At 38.3% G+C, this 12,425-nt stretch overlaps 2 protein-coding genes and 1 long non-coding RNA gene across 4 annotated transcripts in view; 2 read left to right on the top strand and 1 right to left on the bottom strand.

Annotated features, from left to right (window-relative positions):
• The first annotated feature begins 496 nt into the window (after positions 1-496).
• On the top strand, positions 497-1,536 carry LOC146462864 (uncharacterized). Its single transcript, XM_085085151.1, has one exon. The coding sequence runs from the start codon at positions 576-578 to the stop codon at positions 1,233-1,235; it is 660 nt and encodes a 219-aa protein (XP_084941277.1). The 5' UTR covers positions 497-575; the 3' UTR covers positions 1,236-1,536.
• A 2,139-nt stretch (positions 1,537-3,675) lies between these two features.
• LOC146462863 (uncharacterized) lies at positions 3,676-6,749 on the top strand. The gene is made up of 2 exons (XR_014857034.1): positions 3,676-4,333; positions 5,567-6,749. It is a non-coding gene; the product is annotated as an uncharacterized LOC146462863 (long non-coding RNA).
• LOC146462861 (protein argonaute-2-like) overlaps positions 6,254-12,425 on the bottom strand; it is a 28,886-nt gene continuing 22,714 nt past the window's right edge. For both annotated transcript variants that reach the window (XM_085085004.1, XM_085085003.1), the window contains exons 14-19: positions 11,622-11,690; positions 10,951-11,076; positions 10,101-10,235; positions 9,084-9,185; positions 7,867-8,066; positions 6,254-6,907 (exon numbers count right to left, since the gene is read on the bottom strand). In XM_085085004.1, the coding sequence (XP_084941130.1) occupies positions 6,793-6,907; positions 7,867-8,066; positions 9,084-9,185; positions 10,101-10,235; positions 10,951-11,076; positions 11,622-11,690 (747 nt within the window). In that variant the 3' untranslated portion in view covers positions 6,254-6,792. The remainder of the gene's footprint in view (positions 6,908-7,866; positions 8,067-9,083; positions 9,186-10,100; positions 10,236-10,950; positions 11,077-11,621; positions 11,691-12,425) is intronic.

Below are 12,425 nucleotides of genomic sequence, written 5' to 3'. Positions count from 1 at the left end.
ATTTTGTCTCCAAGCATAAGATCATTTTATTTATTTACATCGCTTAATGAGTATACTTGACGATCGGAAATATCAAGAAAAATTTAGTCTCCAAAAAAGGCATTTTCAAAGTCTTTTTAAGCTGTTTACTTTATAGGTGGCAAAGCCATCCGGCGGATTGAAATTCTACAATGAATCATGGTCTATTTTCGTCTCGCTTCGTCAAGCTTTATTCTTTCCCGTTGCGTCGGAAAGGGAAAAGGAACTAGTTTTTCGAGTGTTTCATGGAAAGGAAGAAGAACAGAATGCCTAAACAATTAATCTTGATATTTAGTTAGCAGCGGAGAGGAAAGCAAAATCGCGGAAAAGGAATTAATTAATTTTGTTCACGTATGAAGTAATTGAAACCTACGCAGACAAATCGATTTGCACAGGAAGGCCATTGACCCTTAATCCACTATCAATTAAAATTCCGATCGAGCCGTCTAGAGCTGCGGAAGAACGCATAAGAGGTCTCGCATGAGTGAAGTTTCGGTCTGTTACGTGCTAAAAGTAAACATATACTATATATAACACCACGCCATGTTCTTAAATCTATGCCGTGGGAAAAAGTAATCAGTTTTGAGATTTCGGCTGAGTGCAAAGAACATCGCAGGCTAGTGACCAACTCGGGATTGGACATTATATCGTCAACTAATAATTATAAAATGGAGAAGTTATACAGATGTAAAAGCGATATTTGCCTCACGCAAATCAAAGACCTAAAGGACGGGAAAGAAACTTTATGGAAAACGCCGCTTCGTACTGAGCCGAAGCAATGTTCGTGGACGAAGATTTTGCCAGATCGACTGGGATCCAGGCGTGTTGAATCCAAAGCTACAACTCTGCCAGCGACAACAACATTACTGCCAACTGTTATCAACAACAACTACAGCAATATAAAGCTATTGACACACGAGGGAGATCTATGGTTGAAGGAGAGCTCGCTGTTCAAGAAACCAACGTGGCGTAAAAAGCGCTTTGTGTTGTTAGAGGACAAACTACATTGTTACGAGACGAAGAAAGGCGTTCTTTTCTATTCTGGACTCGCGCTCAGAATGTCTGAGGTCGTTTCTCTGACCCTTCAAGAATCGGACAGCATAAAGATTTGTCACACCGATGGTACTTCTCGTTTATTCCGATGTAATTCCGTGAATGAAAGAAATGCTTGGCTCACTGCCTTACTGGCGGCGAAAGCAGTTCACTTGCTCACATAACCTGATAGAGAATGCAGTAATTTTAAAAATCATGGAAAATCTTATAGGACGTACTTTACCATCTGTTCTAAAGAGTCATCGAATAGGTTTCCCCGCGTTCATGCAGCTCAAAAGGAAATGACTCTAACCACGCCGTATAGCTGAAAGAGATTAGCAGCGGTACTTTAAAAAGACTGACTTCCCTAGGGTTGTACATATTTATGCTGTAAATAATTTCAAGTATTTATAAAGAGAAAATATTTATTTAATACTAATTCAACTCTTACAATTTAGGTTCAATAAAATGCTAATTTACAGAGAATCGAATGTTTGACACAACTTTAAATAATAATTTCAAACAATATCCCGCTTTTTTTCCCAATGTATCCTCGAGTTAGGAAATTAAAGGTTTGTGTGATCTCTAAATAATGTTTTAAATCCCTTCTTTATTTAACTAAGCTCTACTCAGTTGAATTTGTGATCTGTGCACATATTCCTGACATAAGAAAATTATAGTTATAAGTGGTTTATCTCGTAAAACAATTTAATCTCTTCTGTAATAACAAAAAAATCTCGGACTAGACTTTATTTAGGGCGGCAGTTGGCTCCAGTCTGAAAAGTGATCCGTTTGGGGTAAAAATGTAAAATGAACAAAATAGGAAAGTCTTGTTCAGCACATTTTGATTCATCAACAAAAGGTCGATCAGCGCTATCAGGTACAACCTTTGCATATTATGCTTTTGGTTCTCCGCTTAAATGCGCCATTTTAGTGTTACGTTTTTCCCGTTGCGATAATGGAACAACCAACGGCGTTTATTTCGGTGGATATTTGTTTGGAAGGCCTTAATAGCTTCAGAAATTCGGATTTAGTCGTAAAGAAAATCTGCAGTTTTCTCAGGGCAAAATGACAGCTCGATTTCGTAACACAAAAAGACTAACTTGGCTTTTCGTTTCCGAAAGAGCAAATATGTTTAAAAAAAAAATGCGAAAAAAGATCAACTAGCATTTTCTTAGAGCCAACAACAGCTAGTAAAAGGAGGTTAAAAAAGTTCATTTTTCTATAAAAACTTTCTGAAACTTGAGTAAGTAAGTAAGTAACTTTATTTCAACTCGGGTTGATCAGGCTGATTAGGCCCCTAACAATACGGTCATGCTTATATGCCGAGAAAAATATAAAAATATAAAAAAAAAACCACATACATGATCAATTAATGACTAACACTCTAACTATATCAATAAATAAACAATAAACAATCCTAAGTCTTAAGATTATTACAGTGAATCAAAGAAAACTGCACATCACAAATTTAGCTCTCTTACAGCATTCATTGATAAATATTTAAAGCCAAAGTTTGTAGTTTTCTTACGTGGGACTACGAGCTTGTTGGTGTCTCTCAAGCACTTTACAGTTCAGCTAAATCCGAACAGATCAATGTGCAGTAGCTTACACAAATGTGTCTTTAAAAGGGTGAAAAACGATATGGAAACACAGAAGACAACATTTTGAGTATTTGGGTGAAACAACTCAGATACTGCTCATTATGAACATGCATGTTTATTTTGTTAATTACAATTCCACGGCGTGTTAATTCGGTCCTAAAACTCCAGATCACGTTTCATCCTAATTTTTGAAATGTTTGTCGACTGAGTTTCATTTTTCATTTCCTGCCTAATAAAATATTTTTATTTTCTGTGGAAAACATTCCGCCTCATTTTCCAGGAAAAGCGCTCCTACAATGAGTATGTCCTCGCCTTAATAAAATGCTCAAAAACTCAAAACTACGACTGCAGAAAAGTCTACAAACTAGCAACTCAGTTCCTTGAACGGCTTCAGCCATGTACTTAATATCCACCGACGGGTTCATTGTCTGGCGTATCAAACTATGCTACAGAGAAGTCCAAGTATACTGAGCGTCACGGAGATTTTGCTGTATTTTGACCAAAACTACTCAAATATTTAACGTAGAACTTTTTCTCTAACATGAAATTGTTTGTAGAGCACCGGGAGGAAAATATCAACTGATTTCTTCAATGAACAAGAACAAACTATAATTCAGCAATTTCTCCAATTTCTCCACAGGAAGAACTTGAAAAAATTGGCCAAATTTTAATCCATTTCCATCAAAGCCATCTTGCAGCAAAAGATAACAAATACTAGCCCAGCTTATGTATACTCGTAAGGTAAATGTTAACAATACTGAACCATTATTTTAATTTCCATCGATACAAATGTCTTCACACTGTTCAAAAGAACACTTAACACTGGTGACACTACACTGCCCCTGTAACGTAATTAACATGCTGTGAGACGTATCAAAAAAAATATATATATACGTCATAAATCTCACTTGGATTTCTTGTTACTGAGGAAGTCGTTTCGTAAAAAAGATTTAAAAAAAAATAAATAGGAAGGTACAGTTGCAACATCAATATAGGCACACACCCAGAAGTGCTACGATATTACTCTTTGAACAGACACAAAAATTTCAAACTCCTGATAAGAAAGAAAACGAATCAAATACTAACCGCATAGGGGCGTGCAAGGTCACCGCATCAAAACGATAGCAAAATTTCGCAATTCGAAACATTTCAGCAATGAAAATGGACGTCATTACAAGAGTGTTGTAGTTTAAGCGCGGTGACTGCAGCGTTCAAGAATTCAAAGATTTTACTTTCCCTTGCAAATATGACACCCTTACGTTCTGTACCTTATAAAGGACGCCTGCTGCTTCCTACCTGAAACTAGTTTTATGCGGCTTATGGCTATGCAGGAATAGCAGACCTTAACAAGGGCTGTTGGAATCCAAAGAGAAAATCACCAGTAACTATGCATTTTTCAAAGATAAATTAAAAATTTGGGACTGAAAACATCATATACCGTGATATGCATTTAAAAGCTTTTTAGAATTACCTTATTATAGGAAATTAACAATGCACTTTATTAACGCGATTTTACAAAATTCGCGTTAATTTAATGTATCTTAATTAATGTCGATGTAAATTTAATGCACGCTATTTTACAACATTGTTATTCTAAAGCACCTTTATTTCATTACAAAACCTTATTAGTTCATGACTCCTCTATTGGCTCTTCAGAGTCACTATCTTTTGAATTCAGGGTCTAGTTAGGCTTCAAAACCAAATTTTCGGCTTAAAAAAACTTAGAAACATCCGTGCACATGTCTTGGAAGGTTTTATTGAAGGATTTGGCATTAAGAAATGTAAAGTGCGAGTTTGCAGAATTATGAAAATCGCAGTAAATAAAGCAAGATGCTTATCGAAAAATTCGCGTTAACTTATTGAAACCTAACTTTTGATAAATTCGCGTTAATTTAGTGTAACGTAAATTTTCTTCGCGTTGTCAACGTGCATTGTTAGTTTCCTATAATAAGGTAATGTTTAATTATCTTTAAAATATGCGTGGCTACCTCCAATTTTCTTTTTGGAGTCAAATAGCCCTTACTAAGATCTGTCATGGACTGAGCAAAAATACTTCTGTATTACGAGGCACCGTCCTTAAGTATATTTAATCCTTTTTGCAGCTCAAAGGCTTAGTAACAGGTTAATATATAGTAGGACAAGCTATTTCCTTACCGACCACCCTGGTGTTGTTTTAACTTTGTAACTGGGCAACTTTGTTCTTGTTAATCCAAATTCACTATTAATACTTTTTGTATTACCAGTGTTTCCTTTCGTGTTACTTTAGCCTGAGTATCAGGCTTTTCGGAGGGGGGGGGGGGGGGGGGGGAGAGAGGAGGAAGAGAGGAAGGGGAAAAGGGAAGAAAAATAATTTTTGTTTCCGGCGGTGTGACGTAACCTTTTGTGTTTCGTCCAATCAGCACCAACGTCCAAAATTCGGACGTTGAACACAAACTTCTGAAAGGTTTTGTGTCAGGCCTTCCTTTCCTCTTCTCCCCCTTCCCCTCCCCTTCCCCCTCCCCTTAGGAAGGCCTGATACTCAGGCTAGTGTTACTTTGAAGGGGGATATCAATTCTTACTCATCTTGCGCGTTTAAGTTTATTTTTGCCATTATTCTCGCACATCGTTACAAGATAAACATATATTAAAATATAAAAGATAAATAGATAACAAAAGAGAGAGAAACATATGGCGAGGATGCCCATAGAGAAACCATTGGGGGTTATACGAGCTACAGGCTCCACAAAAAATTACAACTTTGAAATCAGGATTTTAGGTTTAGCTTATTTAATTTGTCAATACCATTAGGTTAAAAAGCAAGTACACAATCAAACACACACAGGCAGCAAAACATAAAACAGCAAGTTCAAAACAGGGGTAGTCCATTTAGGAGAAATGATCTCAATTTAGATTTAACAGAGAAATACTCTCAGCATTCTGAATTAAAGGAATTAAACAGTTTAGGTCCTTGAAAACTTATTGCAAACTGTCTGATATTCGTTCTACAGGGAAATAAGTAAAAGGAATTGTCTAGTATTGTGACGATGGATATAACTTGTGAGCAAAAACATTTCTTTGAAGGCATCAAGAAGGAAGCTTTTTTTGAAAAGAAACAAACTTTCCAATTTGAAATCGGTAAATATCATGTAGTTTTAGAAGTTTCAAGTTGTTTAAATATAGGTTCGTGTGCGAATTAATGCAGTCCAAATCTTGTGTTGGCCAAAATGAATCCAGTATGTATTTAGGGTGCGTTCGATTGACCCTATTACGGAATAGGGATACATACAATCTCCCGTAGGGGGTTTTTGGAGTTACTGGAGAGCAAAATCGCTCTGAAATTATCATTTGTCAGAGAAAGTTTGCAGAAATGTCTTCCAGAATGTATTTAAAAGAGAAATCTCACAACTATTCCTCTTATTCATATTCCGGAAAAAGGTCAATCGAACGCGACCTTAGACCAAGGTAGTAAACTAAGGGCAACACGCACGCGCGCGCGCGAAAATTCCTTCCCGCAAGGAGACGCGTCGCGCGACGGGAGGAAATTTTCCCACGCGTGTTTCGCTCGCTTTAGTGTCCCCAGAAAAAAAGGAGGGGAAAAATAAAGTCCCAGATAACAAATCTGTGATAATTCCTCGTTTATTACATATTTCCATGGGTATTTCTTTATTTTTCGGTTGCCTACAAAGGATCACATTAATCAGAGTGCTGAGTACGTATATCTATGTAGGTTTGTAGGCAAGATGCAGAATCAATATATACATTTTCTGCATTCTTTATAACAGAAATGAGATAACTATTCAATGATTGTACGATTCTAGTCTTCTAGTGAAAATTCTATGTATGTACTATGTATTCTTTTAGCAGTGTAAGAGTCTGTTAAAAACTAAGATTTGCATTGCTATTTGATAGCGATGTACTAAAAACTTTCCATACACAACACTCGCCGAGTGCCGAACACTTATAGATAAAAATTACGCTTCTACACAACTCTAATCTTTACATGTAACTAAAGTTTTTGGTAAAAAAAAAAAAAAAAAAAATTCTTAGATATCGGATTCGATATCAAAACGTTGTTGGCTTTTATCACTTATTATTTCATTAAAAATAAATAAATAATGCTACATTGTTTTGTAACACTTTAAAACGGCATAATATATCCTTAGGCAAAGTACATGCATTTCAGCATTTCAGGGTGAACCTGGACTGCTTTGGCTAAAATCTGCGGGCTTCTGTCATCACCATGACCACCGCTACAGGTGGAACCACTTTCAGGACTAATAAAAAATAAAAAATAAATAAATAAGAGGATAGAGAATTAACTTTATGATACAAGGTTAAACATTATTCGGTTTGCTCAGAAACTTTAAAGAAAAATGCTCCGCCTTGAAACAAAAAGACGATGTTTTGAGCCTCAAAAATGAGGTACTATCGCAAAGGTATAAATAAATAAATAAATAAATAAATAAATAAATAAATAAATAAATAAATAAATAAATAAATAAATGAATAAATGAACAATTAATTAGATAATTAAATAAATCACTTTTTAAGTGTCAATGTATTTAGCGCGGAGCACTAATTGCGCACACTTTCCAGATCGAATTGGAGTTTAGAAATGTTGGTTTTTGAGGAGAGGAGAATACCGGAATACCCGGAGAAAAACCCCTCGGAGCAAGGGCAAGAACCAACAACAAACTCAACCCACATATAACGCCGAGTCAGGGAATCGAACTCAGGCCACATTGTTGGGGGGCGAGTGCTCTCACTGCTGCGCTCTCCCTGCTCCCCAACTATACAACTGTTATGCTAAATTCCAAAACCAAGTCAACGCAACCTTTTCAATAGAGGGGAGGGGGAGGGGGAGGGGAGGGGAAGGGGGACGGGGAGAGCGAGGGGGAGGAGGAAGGGGAGGGGTAAGAGGAAGAGTTGAGGGGTAGGGGGTCCCTTATTTTACAACAGATCCGCTACTATGTTAACAGAAAAGGAACATTTGAGTCATCAAGTATGAACGCGATAGTTGTGTAAAAATCAAACACGAGGAAGTGTTTCATTCGATTTTTTAAAACACCGAGAAGTAGGTTGAAAAAACGCTGCGAGAAATTCAAAGCAAAAGTTCACCTTCAAGGTAGCCATTCCCTTTGTTTTTCTTCACGAATAATTAATCAGGATGAGAATGGCAAATCAGTTATACCAACTGTTAAAGTACACCAATAACTAGTGCCCAGTTCCTTACTTTTCTCGTTCTCTTTCGATCAAATGGAACCTTGCTCTGAACGCAACCAAATGCGCATAATAGGCCGGGGCTGGGATGGACACAGCGCGCGTGCACCGGACATAGGTGTGACACAGCTGGTACGTTAGGGCCTGAATCTCGTCGGCTTTGAAGTTGTTGTCATCCCATAGCACGTGGTAATGGGAGGGCCTGCTTGTTCCCTAGGGAGAACGTAACATACGAGCCGTTAAACTTGTAGAATCAGTAAGTATGAAAGGGTTTCGTTCAAATAAGAAAAACTGTTTCCTAGTTTAGCCAACAATAAAGGACAGATGTCCTTGGGACAGTTGCTGGAATCCTTTCAAATTTGCGTGTTTTACTCTCCTCGTCATTATTATGACCCTTTACCTACACCTTAACCCTTCCCCCTTGTTGAAAAGATCTTATCGAACATTGACACTTATTTTGCGTGTGTAACGTCTGTCCAACCCTCCCAGTTCAATAATGTTTGGGGGGGAGGGGGGAATTACCGCGAAGTTTGCTGCTATCGCGTTGACTGTCCCAGTACTTTCAGCCCGCATTGAAGCTCTAAGTTGCACTTCTCCGCATTCGCTCTTTAAGGCAACAGTACGGCTGTTGCGGTTTTGCGGAGAACGTAAGCTACAACAGCAAATTGTTGCTAAATTAAACAACAAATTTCTGTAAGCGATCACCTTGAAGTTCATGAAATACCGCTGGAATCAGCTTTCATTCAAAGATAGCTTGGATTCTCTCGTAAGCAAATACTTTCTGTAGGCAATCACGTTATTCGACGCAAAGCTTCGGAATACGACTAACTATTTTTTACGAGTCAAATTTTTTAGCTTTTACGCTAACAAAAGGAAGCATATAATGTTATACAACGTTCAAAATGGGCGATTTATGGAAGGTCCAACAAAACCGGTTTGTAAAGTTGTAACTCAGTCTCCTATTTAATATGCTACGAACACAGCCGCTTCTCACCGTTCCTGGCAGCTAGGGGTGCAGGGATCTTTGAACGGCGGCACCCAGGCTACCTACTTCACAGGTTACCTATTTGCATACTTCGTGCACATTCGTAATGCTGAAGCAGTCTCAAATCGAACGCGACGATCTAATTCCTGATTCTCAGCTGGCAATTTCAGAGAAATTCATTGTATTTTCCGTAGTAAAATGCTTCTCCCTACTTTCTTGGTACTATTTTGTGACTTCTTTCCTACCTGAATTCCCGCGTGACTGCAGAGATAAAAATCAAATTCCGAGGGATGTGTGATGCCACTATCAACAGTGGTTCCTGGAGGGACATTGCCGCTTTGACCACACTAAAACAAGACAAAATATTATGACTGGAATGTGACGATAAGCCAAGAGAGAAGCATGACCTATTTACAGAGAATGTCAAGCATAAGACAGCAGAACGGCCGGGCAGGAATCGAAGTCATTAAAGGGAGGGCTTCACGGTTCTGCGCATGTCCATGAATCAAAATACTTTTTCACCTTTGCTCGCTATGACCCAAGCCTGTTTAATTTAATTCGTAGTTTATGAACCATTCGGAAGGGAATGGGTAAACCGGGTGGTAATCTTTTCATATGATTGCGTAATTTCGCATGCAAATAACTGTAAACACATCAACCGTGGAATAAATCCTACGGGTCAACACTAAATTCAATATCGACAATATGAGTACAATCCACTAGTATACTCTGTGAATTTTGGTCAGTTGCTTAGACTAATTATAGCATGTGATTACTGAAGTACATGTGAGTGGGATTTTTAAGGCCATAAAGTTGATAAGAAAGAGAAAAAAGCATTTAGATTCATCCACATGCGCTGAAATGTGACCCCCCCCCCCCCCCCCCCTTTAATCACTGAAATTGTTTCGGTAACCTACATACGAAGGCCACGTAAGACCTACATTGACGTGCTTCAAAAGGACACAGGTCTTGAGGTCAAAGATCTGAGGGATGGAATGAAGGATCGAGGCTTTTGGCGAATCACCGTAGCTCGAGACTTCAGCTAGGTCTTAGAAAAACGAAAGGAAGGAAAATGGAAACATGCTAAAGCCGAGGCAGGGTGAGTCGACAAAATTATACAATATCAAATTATTCAAGATAAATAATTCGAAATGGGACGAATGGCAAAATGAGCCAAAAAATAATGGTGGAAACAGGATTAGAATAAGCTTGTTTGTAAATCCCATCCAGCATACTAACAACTTGCTAGAATTCTATCATACCCTGTCTTTCTGTTCCTGGCAGAAAAATCTGGTGTGATGTCGCTTTTGTACAACGATAAATGTGATCCCGGGCTGGTAGCCAACCTCCAGTTTGATGCAAGCTTCGCGTATCGCTTTCAGTTCGTGGCACAGCACCTAAGGACCGCAAAAAGTACCTCAGCACCTCAGTGAATACAAAGACGAAAAGTTAGGAGAGCTTTTACACTGTGAGTAGTCTTTTTCCCTCCTATTTTTGCTGTGACGCAAGATAAACGCAAGGTGGGCGATCGCCTGAGCAAGCATCTCGCCCCCACCATTTGCAGAAATTATAAATTTCTATTCGTGAGTAGAAACTCAAGGCAATTGGACGGCTGCTTGCAAAACCGGAGAAAATCCCTTTTAAGAAGTACTGAAAATACGAATGGGCTCATTTCGTGGAATAACCGGTGTCCCTTGAAAAATAGCCCCCTATTGAAGAGCCCTGTAAAATCGATTTTAAATTTTCAGTGAAACAAAACGTTCATAAACTAGACAAATTTAGACAACACTTAAAAACATATTTTTATCGTTTAGCTTTTAAATAACTTTACTGACATATTATTTTAAATCACTACAGGATTTTTAACTAGTTCGACATTCAAACACATTTTATATTGTATATACGGTATATTTAACTATTTATGGAATATTAGCTGAATAATTAATTTATTTTGGAGACGATTTTAATGTAATTATGTATATGTTATAGTGTTTATCTGTTTTGTTAAAATTATTTTGCGCATTTAATCATCACGTCATGTTATATTGCGCGTTACAAGTATTAAGTATTAAGTATTAAAAATACTCCCATTCTTGGAAATGAACGACAAACCTGTCTAAACTGGCCCTCGCTGACTCCATCACGGTAAAAAACAATCCTCATTGGTTTATGCCTCGTTGAACGATAAAACTGAATCAACAGCTCGCGCACCATGGCTGCTAACTCGGCGATGATTTCCTGAAAGAGAAATAAAAAAGGTGAAGCCTAACAACATCTTGCGTCTAACAAATCTGGCATCTAACAAAAGACATTAGTGAACTCCTAAGACATATCTGTAAGTGTAAATTTTTTCTGATGGCTTTAGTAGACTGTTCACAGTCCCCTATTTTTCCGTGTGATCGTCGAGATCGAGCGCGTCTTACCGTTAATGGCGGCCATCTTGACTTTCAGTCGTACCGAGTCTAACCTGGGGAAGAGTATCAAATCTACTTAGGGGGGCGGGGGACGGTTTGGGAGGAGGTAAAATCAAGATGGCCGCCATTAACGGTAAGACGCGCTAGATCTCGAAGATCACACGGAAAAATAGGGCACTGTGAACAGTCTATGGCTTTAGCAACAACGCACAATTCTTTTCCCGTGGAGCTATCACATTTTTCTAAATGATTTTGAGAACTTCACCTAAATTTAAACATTGGCACTTATAGGAATGCCGGAAAGATTTAATCTCTGTTTTCGCCCTCAACACCAAACGATTTCCCAGAGTAAGCTAAGCTTGTTCCTACCTGCCGATGTGTTTGCACGCGTACTGAAGCACAGTACCGGCTCGGATGCGCGTCCATGCTCCCAACAACCTAACAAACGAAACAAGCTATCTTCAATCATACAAACAAGTAATAAAGTTAAAGTGTTCAAATTTTCGCTACCACAAGTTTTCTTTTCAAAGTGCGCGGTTTAAAAATGACTGTCAAATTGAAGCAATTATTTTGTATCGGTTCTGCGCTCGCTTTATATTTGATTCAAAACGCTATGTAACCTCCCCTACATAACCACAAAAGAATCTTTAAAGATATTTAGAATTACGTTTATGGCAAACGACAGAAATCACCACGTGACCATGTTTATCCTTCATTTGCCGCTCGCTGTTTTCAGTTTCTCAGTAAAATTGAGTAGTTTTGTTTTGACATGGAAGGCCAGAATTGTTTTGCACTATTCTCATTTATGTACCCATGTACTATGTACTCACACTATGTTTTTTCAACAAAACATGAAGGCAAATCTGACATTAGCCGCAACGCTATTCTAAATCCCTCCATTTTCTCGCTAACTTCGCACGTTGTCGGTCCCGCGTTTGACACCACCGGATTTCATGTTTTCCAGCGCTTCATACCACTAGCCATTTTACAGCGCTTGACATTGGCTTCCTTTTTACCCACGCTTGACACTAGTTGCTTGCTACGGTTGCAAGCTTTTCTCAGGTTGACACCGGTTGTACGTTTTCTCGCGCTTAACAGTTGTACACGCACTTTACACCGGTTGTATGTTTTCACGTGGTTGGTACTGATTGTAATTTTCCCGCGCCTGACAAA

Source organism: Pavona decussata, unplaced genomic scaffold, assembly GCF_977016875.1.
Source record: "Pavona decussata unplaced genomic scaffold, jaPavDecu1.1 SCAFFOLD_184, whole genome shotgun sequence".
In the NCBI taxonomy this organism is placed as follows: domain Eukaryota; kingdom Metazoa; phylum Cnidaria; class Anthozoa; order Scleractinia; family Agariciidae; genus Pavona; species Pavona decussata.
This window is presented reverse-complemented; position numbering and strand designations above follow the sequence as displayed.